The 18,464-nt window shown below is 37.4% G+C and overlaps 1 protein-coding gene across 8 annotated transcripts in view; it reads left to right on the forward strand.

The window, feature by feature from the left end:
- Positions 1 to 18,464, forward strand: part of Psd3 (pleckstrin and Sec7 domain containing 3) — a 550,748-nt gene that overhangs the window by 311,522 nt on the left and 220,762 nt on the right. For 6 of the 8 annotated variants that reach the window (XM_078030945.1, XM_078030943.1, XM_078030944.1 and 3 more), the window contains 4 exons: positions 11,898 to 12,092; positions 12,229 to 12,309; positions 14,335 to 14,447; positions 16,232 to 16,290. In XM_078030945.1, the coding sequence (XP_077887071.1) occupies positions 11,898 to 12,092; positions 12,229 to 12,309; positions 14,335 to 14,447; positions 16,232 to 16,290 (448 nt within the window). Of the gene's footprint in view, positions 1 to 8,285; positions 8,418 to 11,897; positions 12,093 to 12,228; positions 12,310 to 14,334; positions 14,448 to 16,231; positions 16,291 to 18,464 lie in introns of those variants that run through there. The other 2 variants (XM_040293400.2, XM_078030947.1) reach the window with 2 other exon arrangements.

An 18,464-nucleotide genomic window follows, 5' to 3' on the forward strand; every position in this document is an offset into this window, starting at 1 on the left:
GCCTATTCTGACTATGGATGTTGGGGTCTTGGCAGTTGATTTTGGGGCTTCTAAATGACTTATTTGGAATTGAAAGACCCTGCAACTTCTTCAACTCCATTTCTGCCCCTTGCTTGCTTCTCTGTAGCTGTTCAGGATTCTCTGCTGACCCTTGAACTTGCCAAACATGGTCCGCCTTTGTGTTTCTTGAAATACTCTTCTGGAGGTATCTTGTAAGACTCTTAGTTTCTTCAGTTTTATAGTCAATTGGAACATTCTCCATGCATTGAATGAGATAGCAGCTCCCACCAGGCTCCCCTCTTCCTTCCCCAGCTGCATTTATCTTTAAGGCATTTACCCCAATCACTATCTGAAGGTTAGCAAGACTTTTGCTTGTCTGTTGATGCTTTAATATTTTAACTGTGATTCAGATACAGTTGTCCTATAATGGTAGGGAGACTGGTTCTAGGAGGACTGGTTCCAGGACCCCCCATGGATACCCAAATCTGAGGGTGGTTAAGTCCCTGATATAAAATGGTATAATATTTGCATATAATCTGTGCAGAAATTCCCCTGTACTTTAAATCATCTCTACTTATAATGCCTAATACAGTGTAAATGCTAAGTTGTTTCACTGCACTGTTTAGGAAATGATAGAAAAAAAAAAAGTCTGTACATGTTCAGAGAAGAAGCAGGTTTTTTCTTCCAGAGTATTTTCAGTCCCTGGTTGATGGAACCTGTGGGTACTAAACCTGTAGATGGGAACGAGCCAGCTGTATTCAACAAATACTCATAGAAAGATTAAAAGGAGGACCACCTTCTGGTTGATTTATTGTCTCTTTTTATTAGAAGGTACAACTTCAGAAGGGTGGGGCTGCATTCCTAGCTCTTAGAAGTGTGCCCAGCATATAATATTTGTGCAGATTTGGTGTGTACATTTAATTGTGCAGTAAAACTATCACATTTAATCATATGACTGTACCTTAAGAAATAGATACATGTCTATATGCAGAAGTCATGCCTGGAGTATAACCTATTTATTGTAAATAAGAGAAAGGCCACCCAGCTGTGTTAAGAGCTGGCACTTTGTAGCTGTCCAGCATGCACTCTAGTCCCAGCTTTACCACTTACTAGCACTGTGACCTTGGTGAAGTTTCGTAACCACTCTGTTTCCTTCTTGGTAAAATGTGAATGACGGTACCTGTCATAGGGACAATGAGGTTGAGTTAATGTGAAGTGCTTAGAATAGTGTATGAAGCACAGTAAATATTCTAAAAATGTTTCTACATAGTATAACAAAAATATTTATGGAGGTTTTTTAAAACCCAGTCACAAAGAAGAGTGGAAAAGTGCCTTGTTATTCCCACAGCTCTAGGACAGAATGGGCCTTTTGATCCTTCCAGATAAGGTGGAATATTTTAAGGTGGAATATTTAAAAATATGAATTAAATCTTAAATAAGGGCCTTTTGATCCCTCCAGATAAGGTGAAAGCTAGAAGAGACAGGGATAGGATTGTATTTCCTGATGGAATGATCTGGTGCTTGCCTTCTAGCTAGGATATTAATTCTTCCTCTGAATTTGCACTTAAGGGAAGTGGGGATGTAGCTCAGTGATAGCGTGCTTGCCTAGCCTGCACAAGGTCCCAGGTTCCATCCCCAGTAACACACACATGCCCTAAAAATTTTTAAGCAAATCCAAGAAATCTTTTTGAGTCTCAGTTACAGATTGATTAAATCAGTTGGCTTAGGAGAAACTCAATATTAGGATCTGCTCTCAGGCTGTTGTGGTAGAAACCGTGGGCAGTGTGCAGAGTACAGTGTGTAGGGGATGCATCAGCCAGAAAGGGACATTGCAGAGCTCACCTGAAGTCCTGAGCACTCCAAGGAGTGCAGCAGAGCCTGTTCAGGATGGCAAAGGCATTCTAAGAATTGCAAGTGGGCAGAGTTCACCATAGAGATGGGGACTAGTATGCCATTTGGGACTCCAACCAGAAAGGGGGCTATTTGATCAAAATAAATGTGCATTTACAAGTGTATATTTGAGTGTGTGTAATGTTTAATTTAGGGGTAGGATACTAATATTTAGTATGTTAATTTTTAGTTGTTTATCCTTAATGGTTTATATTTCCAAGAAAGTTACATTAAAAAGAAAGATTCTAAGTTGAGACTTATAGCAGGGATTGAGAATACATTTTAAAAATGGACAACAAAAAGTTCAGCTTGAAATAGAACTTTGGCCACTTCTTTGGCACTTCTTGCAGAGTAGAAAGCCATCCTGACTAACTTTAGATGCTGCGTTTACCTGCGCCATACAGGAAGTAGGGCAGATTCCTATAGGTATGCTATTTAACAAACTGTTTGCAATAATAAAATTGTGGCCATTATCCACGTGAGGATTGCAAACCTGCGGAGGATCCATTGCAGATATTTTATGCTGAAGTTCTTAGATTCCTTAGCTGGCCAGTGCTGGACCCTTTCTGTTAGCCTCTTCGTACTTCTGCTGCTCAGCTTCTGATGCCTGATGAGTTGTACTAAGACATCTTCAGCCCAACACAAATGTGGACAGAAGAGAATATCCAATAACATCTTAAGAACATTTCAGGAGAGTTAGTCAAACTGCAAATGATTCATGCTCCCTTTCTTGCCAGTGGAACTGGGATTCACTGATTCCTCTCTGCACAAAGAGGCTTCTGTGCAAGTAATGACTATATAAACATTTCCGCATCATTTTTTTTCCTTTTAGCTATCAAGCTAGACATCAGGTAATAGTTCATTTTCAAATTATGCATTTCAAATCATTGTAGTATGTTTTTTTAAAAGTTGACTTGATCATATTGCACCAACAATGTTCTCATTTGAGAGCTCAGAAGAGTACAACTTAGTCTATAGGAAAAGGAAAAAAAAATGAAAATCTGCATCATTCAAATCACACTCCCAGGGAAGTATGCACCTCTAGGAGGCTGAAAAGTCCAATCCAAATATTTATTGGAAGTCGGAGCCTCAGAGACGAACACAGCCTGGCTTGCTCAGTTGGTGAGTTTGTTGTTTCTGCACCACTGCCTAGCACACTGGTGCCCTCTTCTGGAAAACTGAATGCAGCACTGAGTGGAAGGAGAAAATGAGAGGTTTAAAAAATGTGGAGTGGGAGGGGCCAAGACCTCCAGGTGAGGCTCACAGGAGGTTCTTCAGTGGCAAAGGCTGAATTTTGACCATGGTGCTAAATAGGGAAGTAGCAACTTGGGAACATCAATGTTTCTCTTATAAGCAGCTTTCAACCATAAGTACGAAGCAACCTCTTCTAGGGGATATAGAATGCTAAACATGAGTTTGTGTGAAGCAATTGACCTTGTAAATAAAGTAGAAATTCCTACTGAATGCCGACTAGCATTTGTGTAGGGGTTTATAATTACTAAAATGCTGGCAGGTGTTTTATCTCGCGTGATGATCAAAATAACCAAGCACAGTCTTGATGGTGTGAGGAGTAGAAGTGATGGAAATTCATGCTGGCAGCTGGCACTTATTGTTTTCTCCTTGCTAGACACTGCACTCAGCATTTTACATTTTGGATCTTTTCATTTAATCTCCTCGACAGCACCTCGTGAAGTTGGGACTGTTATTTCCATTTTATACCTGAAGAAAAGTGATGAACTTATCCAAGGTCCCACACTGGGGACCAGTGGAGCCAGCATTTGAACTTTGACAGTCTAACCAGAGCTCTTTAGAAGATACTTCTGTTTAGTATCTTCGTAATTGGTGTCACTTACTGGCAAACCAGGCATTCACATGCAGAATTGCCCCAGCCAGTGGAGGCCCACTTCACTTTGGTGAAGTGAATTGTGAAGAATGAAGATCGAGTTAGACACATTTCTGTATTGGCACATGTCAGGGTTCCTTGGTCATGTCCAATGCTATAGCTAGGTACTCTGTCTCCCAGCGTGGACTGAATCCTTGCCTCTGCAGAGTTCCTGCAGGTGTGATGGTTGCCTGCCAGTCGGCTCTGCTTGGATAACCTGTGCACCCCTTGCCCTCAGCCTATCTTTGAAACAGACTCAAGGTCGTTTTTCCTTCTCTCTCCTGTTTCTCTTTGTGGGCACACTCTAGCGCCCCCCCCCTTCTTAAGTGTTTATCCTCTTGATTTTTGGTTCACACTCTCCTGAGGTTCTATGTCAGAGATTGCCTTCTACTCTCTCTGAACACAACTCCACACATCTCAATTGTGTGTGTGTGTGTGTGTGTGTGTGTGTGTATGTGTTTGAATCTTCTAAATATTCTGCAAAGCAGGCTTTTCCTTTATATTTGCTCCAACTTTCATTTCAGGGTCTTTTGTTTTGGCCACACTATTTCAGTGTCCTTTCCAGCTGGTTTTTAAACCTTCATCTCTGTCTCCCTGCACGTTCCCCTCCATGCTCCAAGCAGAAATGTTAAAACCCAGCCTGAACATTATTACCTTTCCCTCTCCTGAGACCTCTTTGGTTATCTATGGGTTAGAGGAGTGACTCAGAATCTTGACATTATGCCAGAGTCATCTTGGGTTTTAGGAAGTTGCCAGAGTCTTCCCCAGTTGGCAGACTGAGACCCTGTAGTGAGGCCCTGGTACATGTCTCTTCTGAAAGCTTCACATAGCTACATACATATTTGGGTACCTGATGCATATCTTGAAGTTAACATGTCGAAGTTGAACTGCTTGCAGTGCTTCCCAAATGGTTTCGGCCCATTGTCCTACAGTCTATTCAAGGCAACAAAAGGGTCACACTTAAAAATACGAATTAAATCTTAAATATCTGCTCAGATGCCTTCGATATTAGCCATTTTACTCAGAATAAAAACCAAAGTCCTCATAGTGGCACCAGGGCCTTGAACCACCAAGTGACTCCTAAGGGTGGCCATATCTGGGCTTAGCAGTGAACTCACAGGGTGTCTGTACTTTCAAGGGAAATAGATCTACTAAAGTCCACTGAAGTAGTATTGAGGACTAGTCAAGGCACAGTCAAGCATCACTTAACCACAGGGATGTGTTATGAGAAGCATCTTGTTGGGGGATTGTGTGGTGTGAACATCAGTGTGTACTTTAAAAAACCGAGATGACAGAGCCTGCTGTACACCCAGCTATGTGGTGCAGCTTGTCGTTGACCAAGGTCATTGTGTAGCACATGACTGAGGTTGTTTCAGCATTAGATTGTGTCTTGTTCATTTTGGTCATATATTTTTATGAAGTTGAATTTTCACTAGTTGCCATGATATAAAATTAAGTGGTGAAAAAATGAATGTCAGTCTCCTGTCTGAGCCAAGGTGTGAGAAGTTGTGTGGTCACCAATAGACTGGCTCTGTGGACTGACAAGATGTGGAAACCTTCACCCTACACAATACTCTTCCCCAAACCCTTTCTGAACACTCTCCTGTTCCTGGGCCCAGGCACACTGGCTTGGCTTGTTTGCACCCAGCCTGCGTGCTGAGCCTTTGAACCTTGTCTCGGTGGTTCTCTCTGCCTGGAATGCTTTTCAATTCTCATGGCTAGCTGCCTCTTTCTGAAACATTGTCTTTTCAATGAGGATATGTATTAAAAAAGTATCCAGCCCTGTCCCTAAACTGGACTCCTGATCCCTCTTGGTTCCGTTTTCCTTTCATAGCAAATATTACCTTCTAACATATTTATTCCTTATTGTTTTTAGCTTCCCTGCTATAAAACATTTTTATTCTGTTTTGTTGAAGCACCTAAAACATTGCCTTCATGTCATAGGTAATTTGGTAAACGTTTGTTCAGTCAGTAAAGACGGGCCACCCAGAAGCTGACTAGCAGCAGAATGACCAGTAGGGGGCATGTGAAGACTTGGGTGCTGCAGCCCAGTCCCACTCTCCATGGCGTGTTTCTGGCCTCAGTTCCCCTCAGTTCCCCTATCTATAAAATGGAGCATGCTGCTGACTTGTATGACTGTGAAGTGCTCCCTAGGGACCATCTTATCTGGCAGCTGGTGCACAGGACTTGCCAAAGCTGTGCTAGAGCCTTTAGGTGAGTGGCACCCTGAAGGTGCCATGGGTGGTGGTTTTGACTAGTTCCTCATTTACATTTCTTTCAGGGTTATGTTATGTACCCTCTCTGCAGGGTTTGGGAAGTGAAAGCCATAGATGCTAATGGTCAACAAGATTCCCCTTCTACAGGGTTCTGTGTATGTGTATCTTGCTTACATGGAACTCTGCTTGACTGACTTCATTCCAGCCGACAGGATGATGGCTTCAGGCTGGCTTTCTTGTCTGTTGGTTCTGGGGCTCTGTGTCCCTGTCTTCAATCTGAAGAACAGCAAAGCAGTCACACTGCTCCCTCTGGTCTTGTCGTTGTACTTACAGCTGAAGTCATTTCTACACATCATTTGGGATTCTCCTGACCTGCCCTTTGCCCTTGCCTGCTTGTGTATAAAATTGAAGGTGACTGTTGTTTTCTATGTACAATTCTCAGGGTACACTTTATAAATGCAGGCTAGAGATAACTTTGATATGTTAGCCTAGTTTTTTCTGTTGCAGTTTTATTACCACAATTATGTAAAAAATTAAAGAATAAAAAAAAAAGTTCAAAGTAGGAACTAAGACATGCCTTTTGTGACCAACTACTGTCAGTTTATCCAGAATGTTCTAGGGTTACTTATAATTAGAAAGTTGGTGCCATTTGTCATTGATAGCAATGCTTTAGAGGAGGATGGAGGAAGTAGGCTCAGAATGCTCTGCTCTTACATTCTTATAACAGGTAGGTGAATAACTTCATCCTGTTCTTGTGGTTTAGATGCAAATTGGAATCCAAGGCAGGTGAGGGAGATGGAGTTTTTAAAAGTACTATAATAAAGGTGCTGGTACTAATTGGGCATTATGTAAAATTGTGGATGTGTAACCAATGTGATTCTGCAATCTGCATTTGGGGTAAAATTGGGAGTTCATAACCCACTTCAATCTAATGTATGAAATATGATGTGTCAAGAGCTTTGTAATGTTGTGAACAACCAATAAAAAAAAATTGTCGGAAAAAAAAATAAGAATGTAGGAAAAAAAAATAAAGGTGCTGGCTGCAGTGTGGGTCTCTAAGCTGTTGACCTCTGGGCTCTGGACGGTCAGTGAGGGTTTGCACAGTTTGCTGTGGTGGTGTGGGGTGTTGAGAGCAGCAGAGGGAATAGCATGGGGAAAACTCATGTGAACAGCTTGTGATTCTCTGGCCCAAGCCTGAGTGGAATGGTGGAGGATGATATAAGAGAAATTGGGGTCTGCTTTAATAGGACCCTATAATGTGCCGCAGAGTACGAAGTTTTATATTGAGCAGGAGTTTGGTGAAGTTGGTATGTCATCACATTTATGGTGGCAGTAGGCAGGCTGGGAGAAGTGAAAATGCCAAGAAAAGAGCTTTCCTTTTATATGCAAGAGGATGTTAGAGGAGGATCGGTAGATTATAGGCACCAGTACCAGTGAAAAAGTAGAGGTACAAAATGTTTCACAGAAGCAAGTCAGAACAAACACTGAAGGAATCAGTGAAACAGGGTACCCGTCTACAGGGAACACCTTCACTGGCATTCTTTACATTTAGAACAAACATTTCAGGAGATAAGGTTGCCAGATTAAAATATAGGATGCTCAGTTAAACTTGAATTTCAGATAAACGGTGAATAATTTTTTAGCATAATGTATTTCATGCAGTATTTTTTGTTGAGAACTCTTTTTTGCTTCTCTGAAATTCAAATAACTGGGTATTTATCTGGAAACTGTGGTAATCTGATATGATAGAGGTCTTTAAGGAGGAAGCCTCATGATCAGACTCCAGATCTGACCCCCATTTGATGATGGAGTGTTTGGATGAGCGTCACCACTTTTACTTGGAAGTACAAAGTCCAGGCTCCACTAGAGCATTTCCTAGAACACAAGGAGAATTTTGGGGAAAATTCTTTTTTGCTTAAGTGATGGTAGGGATTACACTTTATGAGAATTTGATAAATACAAAAAATAGGGGAAATAAAATTGAACTCTAGTAAAGAAGGGGACATCTAAACTAAAAGCAACTAGTAATACTCAGCAGACTAGAGGGACAGTGTCTTGTGTATTCAGGGGAACAGAAGGGGGTGTTGTCCCCTCTGAGAGGGGTCATCCAGTCTGCTTTATCAAGTGTGCACAGGGCTGGGCTGCATTGTTTTTCATTCCCTTGATAGACACTGGCTCTTGTGTTCTGGATTCTGTTTTTTATTGGGGCTGTAAAAACATTACAGAAACCCAAACAGTAAACACTCTGCTGAGAATGTGAGGTCATAGTAACATGACCTCACAGGGAGCTGGGGCCTTGGAAGGCTGTATAGATACAGACCCTGGAGTCCTGGGACCGGAGTTCTGGGAAGGGACCTAGGAGAGGAAGTATGGCCTCGACGCACCCTAGGGGCTGTGATGGCTATTCGGTGGTTTCTCTGTTGCTGCTGGTGAGTTTGTAGGCTCCCACACTGCCAGGTGTTGGTTTGGGAGGAGCATTTTCTGTTTTGTTCTAATAGCATCGTGAGTTGTGAAATAGGAGAGAATGAAACCGTCTAGGGATGGAATCATTTGCCCTCACTTTGTTCTTTATCTTCTCCTTCTGGCTGAAGATTTTCTAAAGATCCAGAGATATTTCATGCACATGGATTTTAAAAATTACATCCTCTAGTGCATGTGAGAAAAAGTGAAATTAACTGTGCTGGGCAAGCTAGTAGAAGGAAGAGGCAAATATGTAGGATGAGATGAGAAATAGGCATGGATTTGAGGAGTAAATTCTTCATATATGCTAATTAGGATCAACTTCTTGTGTTTGGACAAAATCAGTCCATTACTATCTATCTGGTGTAATTATGTTGTTTTTATGGAGTAGCTGAATATATGCCATGAACTTGCCCTAAGAAATGAGCAAAAAGTGGCAGTTTCACTGTGAAGAAAGTTCGTTCTTTGACATTTGTTTTTTACTACAAGAGGGCCATTATAGAGAGAGAAGGATTAAGTGGAAACAACTCCTGGGTTAGATATATATTTAATCATAAAAACAAGAGACTTGATTATAACTAATATAGTTCTTGGTGTAAACAGGAGGAAAAGGGCAATTTGTAATGATGTTCTTTACATGAAACTTCTCCTGTAAGTTTACTTGTTACAGATATGCTGTAGGTAATTAAATATTTAGTTTTTCACAAAACTGGCTGATTTTTTTAACTTCACACAGGTAGATTCTGGATAAAAACAATTTACATGCTTTCTCATGAAGATTTCAGCACAATTAGGCAATTCATTGTAATTGAAGTATTTTCTGTTGGAAAATTAAAGTGACTTAATGTTTAAGGGGGTTACAATATGTCTTGATTGGCCTGGTTCAGTTTTTGTATGCTAGTTGTTTTGCAATTGACTATGGTTTAGTATTTGACATAGATTTTAAAAAGTATTATTAGTATTTGCAGTAAAATAAGATAGCATGGGTTTGGTAGACCTCCATTTTGTACTCTGAGCTTCTTCTATGATCTCAGTGGTGAATATATGAGTTGACATGTGTATTGAATAGAATTTTCACATAGTTATATCTAACTGAAAGGCAATCTGGGATATCCTGCTTCTCTTTTCCCCAAATCACAGCCCCTTGCAAGGGCAGCTGGCAGGTTCTCACTGATGAAGTGCAAGGTGTACTTGAAGAGACATTGTTGGGGACAGCCCCTTCAAGTTGGTGTGGTTGGGAGTATTTATGGGCTCTGCCCAACTGGTGTGCAGTAGCCTTGCTCTGTTCAGTGACAGCAAGTCTGCCAGACCACCCTGTTGGAAGAGCAGTGGAAAATGGGAAATTGTAAATTGAGTGGAATATGTGACAAGGTAGAGATTGACCTGCTCTACTTAAAAATGTTTTCTTGCTGTAGTGATTTTCATCCGTGCATGCTGTGAGTTTAAAATCTATGAAGTTCAAATTAAAAAAAATTGTGTCAAAGCTCTAATACTATAGTGATTTTTTTTAAAGTATAAAATTCAGTGGTTTTAATATGTACAGAATTATTTAACGTCACCCTTAGGCCACGGTAAGGGTATTTTCTCACCCTGAAAAGAAACCATACCCATTTAGGAGTACTGTTTAATAATTTTTTAACCTTGTAACTTACAATTATGATGACGTAATGACTTTTATCAACATCACTCACCCCCTTCAGAGTGCCCTAGTTCACAGTAAAAGGTACTTGCAGAGTGGAGCAGGTTAAAGACAGTGGGATAGAGCAAGGGCTTGCAAGCTACTGTGCATGGGCCCAGTTCACACCAGCTGGGAATGGCTTTATGTCTCTCAAGGTTACCAGCAAGGCAGTGTGTGAGATGGGATAGCCTGCATGTCTTAAATATTCGCTGTCTGGTTTGTTGTGGAAACTTTGGACTCCCTGATTTAGAGACTGTGGTAATTTGTGCTGCAAGGCCATTTAATCAGCATTTTACGAACATGACTTTGTGCTCATTGGTTCATGAGGTAACCCTCTTCAGAAAGCCCAAGCTGTGGTTTGTGACTCCAGTCAGAGATTCTCAAAACGTGGCCTGTGGAGCTGGCTTCTTTCAGGAGTTGTGTGAGGATGAAAACTTATCTTGAAAACGTCGACTGCTACCACAGTGTTTTCCTGTTCACTGTGTTGATGCTGTACTGTGTGACAATAGTGGTGGGCGTCGTAATAGAAATCAAGGCAGTGGCTTCAGACTGTTCTAGTTGTTGTCATATTCTTCATTGCCAGGCACTCAAAGTAAAAAGGCCAGTTCATTTTAAAATGACCTTGGTGGAGCCACCTCAAATTAATTTTATTACATTTTGAAATCTGAATTTACGTTGTTTTAATTTTACCTATGAGCAAATGGGAACAAACCATGTGTGCTCCTGATCCTTGTCTTCAGGAGAAGCACTCTTGTCATTTGAGTTGGGGCTGTAAACTTCTGCTTGTCCTCGGGGAATGTCATTTTGCCTTGCAACAATGGCAAACTGTTGGTTACAAGCCTATCATTTAAGGAAAACAACTGACAATATTATTTGGAGCCAATGATTAAATTTAAGCTTTTGATCAAAACTTTAAATTCTGGAAAACTTATATTCTCTGATCAAAACTTTGAGAGCTTCCCAAAACTTAGAAGACTTTTCTGAAGATTTTAATGTAAGAGGGTAAAAAGTACACTGATAGATTTCTAGATTGCAGCAAACTTCAAGAAACTTCCATTTGTTTTATTTTGATATCAAATATAAAAGAATATTAAACTACATATTAGTTGCTAAAATATCTCTGAGGTTAGACTTTCTTAATATACATTAATCAAAATAATATGTTAACAAATTGAACATAGAAATGACTCTGGGAATTTAATTTTCCTCTAATAACCCAACCATTAAATTTAAAAAATGAAAACCACTAACATTTGTCTCATTAAGTTTTGTTTTTTGGGAAAATAGCTATATAAAATGAAATATGTATTACATGAAGTGCATTTACTTACTTTAAAGGAATTAATATTTATTTTTTGCTCTCATTATCAATATGTTACATCTCAGTAGACATGATCAACATAAGCAGAAGCTTGGTTGTAGTCTTTGAAAAATGTGTTTTTGTGATACTGGAGATTGAACTCGGAGCCTCATGTGCATGCTAGTCAAATGTTCTACCTCCAAACTATAACCTGCAACCCCAAATTCTTAAAAATGTAAAGGTCCTGAGACAAAATTTAAGTTTTAAAAACCTCTCATCTAGAGTTTAGGCAATCACTTCTTAGTCTTTTGAAATAGAGCAGTGGAAAATGTTTATATGAATATTTAAACAAAATAACCATTTTTAAAATAGTTTTTATTTGGTTGGTTTTTCAATATTTCAACAGATATTTCTCCTTTTTTGGCCAATAAGAAAAATCTTTTCCTTTTTTTTTTTAATCAAATTTTATAGCAATGCTGGGTTGAAATCAACACGACTAGTGGCTAATTCTGAAATGGGGAGCACAGAAATCCTGGAAAAGGAGTCTGCGGAAAGTCTCAGTAACGGTACCAGCAGCAACTTGGAAGCAGCTAAACGACTAGCCAAACGCCTTTATCAACTAGACAGATTCAAAAGGTCGGATGTCGCAAAACACCTCGGCAAGAAGTACGTTCTGGCCCAAGGCTGGTGTCTCAGTTGATCGTGTGTGTGTGTGTGTGTGTGTGTGTGTGTGTGTGTGTGTGTGTGTGTGTATTTTAATAGTTTGCATTTCACTAACCAATTCTATTCTGTTTTCTTATAGCAATGAATTTAGCAAACTAGTTGCAGAAGAATATCTGAAGTTTTTTGATTTTACAGGAATGACCCTAGATCAGTCTCTCAGGTACACTTCAACATCACTTCTATTCTTGCCTCAAAAATAAATTCTTAGAAAGTCATGTGGTTATTTATTTTTTTAACACTCTAACTTTGGGAACTTAGATTTTATTATAGAAACTATACGAAACAGATTAAGAAAAATGATTATGTGAGATAATGCAAGAACGGATATACTGCATCTAGTTATAAGCCCAAGTCCAAATGATATAGTAAAGAATGGTGGTAAAGCAAATCTGGGGAGGAGAGGAGATTCTTGTTGAATTTTTAAAAATTGCAGTTAATTGCACATGACAAAATTTACCATCTTAACCATTTTTAAGCATACGGTCCATGGTAATAAAAGTACAACGTCGTGTGACTGAATGTCTGTATAACTCTTTACATCTTGTAAAGCTGAAACTCCACACCTATTAAACGATAACTGCATTTCTCCTAGAAACCTCTGTTCTACTTTCTGTCTCTGATTTCAGCTACTCTGATTTTATCATATAAGTGGAATCTTCAGGGTTTTTGCCTTTTTGTGACTGGTTGATTTTACTTGGCATAATGGCCTCAAGGTTGCTCTGTTGTAACATTCCTTGTGAAGGTTGAGTAAGAACCCATTATATCCACGTATTCATCAAATAGAAACGTGGGTTGTTTTCTACATTTTATCTATTGTGAATGAGGTTGCTGCGAACATAGGTAAGCAGATATCTCTTTGAGAACCTGCTTGCAATTATTTTGAGTAGGGAATTTGATTTTTGAATGATCAGTTTAAAAGAAAGTTTATAGATTGTAGAATTACAGATTTTTTTCCCTAAGCATTTATTTGCTTATAATATTCAGACAGTCTTTTAAGATGATATTTTGGAATAAGCTCTTAAATAGAAACGTAAGCATAATTGGCAGAAAGTACTTGTAAAATTGTCTTTAGCAATATTCACTTTTTCTGACCTTTTCAACTGAAGGTGTCAATGAATACAATGATTCACATTATACTGCAGGTTTTTATGAAATAGTGAAGGTTAAAACTCACCAAGATTTAATCTCATAAACTATAAAATACCAGGGCCTAGAAAAGTTCCAAGATACCTAATGTAATGTTCTAATTTCACAAATCGGGAGGCTGAGGCCTGTGAGGTGAAACAGGGACTGGAATTTCGATGGGTCTTTCTATGAATCTCAAAGGTCCTTGTAGGTTTTCTAATGAACAGTGGGGAGTGGAGCAAGGTCTGTATATGGCTTTGTGTTCTGATGTGACATGTTTAAAAAAAAAATGAAAAGTTCACGTGATCAGCATACTTCAGATTTGCAAACTGTAAATTTGTAATAGGAAAGAAGGCAAACTTTTCATAGAAATAAGGTTCATTATGATTTTTTACAATGGATTCTTTGGAACATTTTAAAGGATTTTTCATCCTCATATAGGGTAATATATCTACATTGTCATGAGGGATTAATCTGTAATAATAAATCATAGTTAACTGGTTTAGATTATCCTTATTTAAAGAATAAATCAAGGTTTTATTTCCCAGTTTCCTCCTCATATCAAATTAGTAAAATGTGAGGATGGCCAAAATTAACAAATCTCCTGTATACAAGCAATGTAATTGTAATTAAAGTGGTGAGTTAGTGGAGATGACAGTCATGTGCATAATGACAAAAGAACACTGATATATGCAGAGTTTTAAAACATAGCCTGTATGATTGTGCATTGAGTCCTGTTTTATCTGATGTTTTACAACTGGCCCTTTGGCAGTCATAATGGGGGAAATTACCCACCTTCTCCAGGTTTATTTGATGTATTGGCTACCTTGTTACTACCCTGTCACTTTTTATATTGACATGTTGTGGACTATAAATATGAATGCAAATTTATATTATCATCTGATAAGAGATTTGTGGAAATAAGTATAATTCCTATAATATATTGATATAATAACTATAATATCTATAATATTTCTCTTATGTTAATATAAACTAATATAAAAAATTAGGTAAATTTTCTAAAGTTTTTTTCTCAATATTTTTTTTTTTTTTTTTTTAGGTATTTCTTTAAAGCCTTTTCTCTTGTGGGAGAAACTCAAGAACGAGAAAGAGTTTTAATACACTTCTCCAATAGATATTTCTCTTGTAACCCAAATACAATTGCTTCACAAGGTAATCTGTTGGAAATCCTTGAATTTACTTTTATAATGATGGTGTTATTTTCCTTATTAGGAAAATTACATTTTAATGTAGACATAAAGGAAATTATACAGAAGTAAATGGAAGATCACCTAAGTAGATCCATCTAGGGAAACAAATAATATCAACACTAATTTACTTCCTTTTAGTCTATTTTTTTAATCATATTTTATATCAAATCAAAATCATGTTACAGTTTAATTTCCTACTACCTTTCCCTTTATTTTTTCATATTACATTTATTTTTCTTAAAAGGAACATGATATTCTTTCCTCTTTTTTTAACCCTATTTTCGAATCTGCAGTGTGACAGGATACTGTCTTCTTCACATTGCTCAGCTTTGTCATTGAGATTTTACATAGAAAACACACATAATAATTGCCAGTTTTCTTATTTCTTCTTCTCATACCCCTGAACTCTACACTTCTTGATGAAAACACACATGTGATTAGTTTTGGAAACAACTTATAAAGTTGACTGAAAAAGTTGTGGTGTATCTCTGGTGCTTCTCTTTCATATTGATTTAAACACTGACCACCAACTTTATAATTTTGATGAACTATGAGTTTATTCATTGTATTGTTTTTTACAAAGTATATTTAAATTGTTTACCTCCCTTATGAAGTGAGGTTCTTTTTCTCCATTTCATTCCCTGCAATAAAGCAATTTATCTCTTACAAACTTGGAAATTCTGGAGTAAATATGAGACTAGATGTACAAAAAATAATTCTCTTAAATAGAGACTAGTAACTTTTGACCAAGGTGATTGCTTTCCTGCCTCTTCCTGTTTCCTAGGCTGCAGCTATAGTTAATTAACTGATTATTAAGGTTACATTTCTATGTAACCTTAAACTGGTTTTGTTTGCATAGTTATTACTGTTTTTTTATTCTTCAGCATTGTTTGTTTCTTTATTCTTCAGCATTGACTAGAGAATGAAAGAGATGCAAGATGCAACTCCATTGGCTGTTGATAAGAATATTGAGAGTTTGCAGAGTTTTATAATTTAGGAATTTGCTTTAAATGTGTTAGTGATAATAAATGTGTGTTTGTGATAATAAAATAGAACTGTAGTAAACATACTTTGGGGCATTTAGTAGTGTCTGCTTAGAGACATTGATAACCGAAATCACCTTCTGTACTGAAAGCCATACTTTCAAAAGACAAGTTTATGAATTCATTGAATGATTTTTCAGTTAGCATAAATTCATAAGATTTTTTACTGCACCTTAAAGAACTGATATATCAATTACACTTGGATTGAGAATTACTAGGACAAAAATAAGGAGAACAACTTATTTTGCTCTTTGGAAATAAGAAACTTGACTCTTCTTTCCATTTCAATCTGTGTATTTGAAGAACATTTTTAATGACCTCAGCATAACAGAATTGTGTTTTTGGAGGTTCGTATTTGTCTTCTGACATGAGCTACTTCTCTGATTATCTTCATACTTTATGTAGATCCTTTACAGTTTCCTTAGTGTAAAAGCTTGGAAGTAATTTTGTTGTGTCAACTTTCCTCCAGAGAGGTTGGGATAACTTGGTAATCAGTGGAATCCATCTCTATCATTGAGGTCCTTCTTATAATTTATTCTTCTTAATTTTCCGGTCCTGCCCCCCTCCCCCCCAAAAAAAACACCCAAATGTGATTAGTGGTGTTTAGCATAGTATTTTTCTATAGATTACTAGTGTATGCTATTTTAATGATGAGGGGAAATCCAACAGTAAATACTGAATTAATGGTTTCTGTTCTCTTTAGATGGAGTCCACTGCCTTACCTGTGCAATTATGCTTCTTAACACTGATCTACATGGCCACGTAAGTGTAGGTTTGTGGAGCTGTCTGGAAAGAGTATCATGGGCTTATCTTTGCTGTTGCATCCAAACACATTCTATGCCTACTTTATCTTATTCTCAATATGGTTTCCAAGGCATGTTGATAAATGTAAATCTTTGAAAAAAGAAATAATTATTTTACATGCTAACACAGAGCATAATTATAAGTACATACCATATTGTCCAGGTGCTGAGTGGTTTTTGCAGTAAACTCTGCTCTGTATCTTGTTTCACCACCATGTGGTAGGCAGAGGTTTTACCTGTTTTTATTTTGCTTTTTGGTTGGGTATTATGGTAATACAAAAAGTTGGAAAAATAAATCACAACTGAAAATGTCATTCGGGTTTTCACTAAATATAGTATCAAGTCTTTCAGCCTTTTCTGCACATTTCAGCTCATCTTGTTTTTTTTTTAACCAGTTAAAATGTCAAAATATTGAAAACAGAATAAACTTCTTAAATTTACAATTTTAGATAAAATTTCAGTTTTTATAGAAGTGAAATATATTTAAACTCTTCACATCATAGAAGAATTGTAAAAATATACATTAATATGCATGTTTATTAACAAAAATTCTTTCATAGTTCCAGATCCCTTTATTTTGAAGAATAAAAATCAATTATGTGAATTGAAGAAAAATAATTTAGATTTTGAAAGCTATACTAAGAGTGCTATTTAGATACTAGTTCTATTGCAAAAAGCCACATAGTTCCCTTACTTGAAATGTAATCCTGCTCTTTAAAAGAGGCAAGATGGAGCTGTACAGGACCATTAGGTTGGAGTAATTGTTAATGAGAGAGGACTGGGGTGGAACAAGAGTGCCCTGTGGTGAGATAAAGGGGAAATGTATTGGTAGAATCAAATTTTAACATCTTCACAAATCTCAAAACTATTAACTTTGAAGTCCCTTTCACAATTTGTAAGAGGTGGATTATGATAATGGTATGAAGACACATAGAATTGTCCAGAGATTACACAGACTGCAAATACAGATGTGTTTTCAGGGAGCATTCTTGGATAGTAGTCTGCAGTGCATCATGTAGAAATGATGGCACTGTGATTCCCACAGCATGAGCTTTGAACTGAGCATTAGAATTGGACATTCTTTCACTCATTGAAAGGATGACCAAACTCTGGATTGTTGGGGGACAAACAAGTGTTTACTATATTCTTCTCTGCTCTTTTTGTGTTATCAGTTTGACCCTTCCCATTCTTGTCCACCCCTCAGTTTATTAACCTAACTTTCTGGCCAAGGGAGATAATTTTGAGTATAGTATGCTTGTCCACTTACAACATTGACCAACCCACCAATTCCCTACACGAGGAGTCCTATTCACATTAGCTATTTTGAAGTCCCAAGAGTATATGACAGGTATATGAACAATATATGAACAAGTATATGAACAATAGCATCTGGTGACTGAGAAGATATGTAAGGATGGAGAAAATCTAGTAATAGTTCAGTTTTCCTTTAAGGGTCTAGGATCACAAAGAATTTTTTATAGGTTGATTTTTGTGGGGACTCATTTCTATTAAATCCAACCTTTTTTTTTAAACTCATATAGCTTTAATAATATCTTGAAATAAACATGTATCTTCTTATAATAATTTGAAATATAGCAGCAAATAAAAGCATAAGGTTTTTATTTAGATAACTTAGTGTGGTTAATGTCCAGGCAAGCTCTGGACAACCCAGTATCTATGGTTCACAGGTTCAGTGTACAGATCTAGGCTATTTGCTTTCTTCCCAGCTTTAGGCAACTTTGGAGGAATTATAAGGAGGTTAGTTTTTTTGTTGTTGTTGTTGTTAAATGTACTTGGAGTGAAAAAGATGGTGTATATAAATGTTGTCTTGAGTTTCATTTACAAATAATTAACAATTGCCTAGGGTAGTAAAATTACTGATACAACTGGGAGAAAATTATAAATAACATTAAATATATTATCTTTTGGATCATGATTTTGGTGATAATTGGGTTTCAGCTTTGGTTTTTAAAGTTTATACTATATATTTAGGACTATGTGTTATTTAGGCTTTATTAGTTTTTTTTTAATCTTTATTTACAGTGCATGCTGTTAAAGTCTGATATGTAGTAGCTATTAAAAGACTAACCATATGAAAATGTTTCTTTTATCTTTCCCTCTGGATTCATTTTA

This window comes from Ictidomys tridecemlineatus, chromosome 14 (genome assembly GCF_052094955.1).
Source record: "Ictidomys tridecemlineatus isolate mIctTri1 chromosome 14, mIctTri1.hap1, whole genome shotgun sequence".
NCBI lineage: Eukaryota > Metazoa > Chordata > Mammalia > Rodentia > Sciuridae > Ictidomys > Ictidomys tridecemlineatus.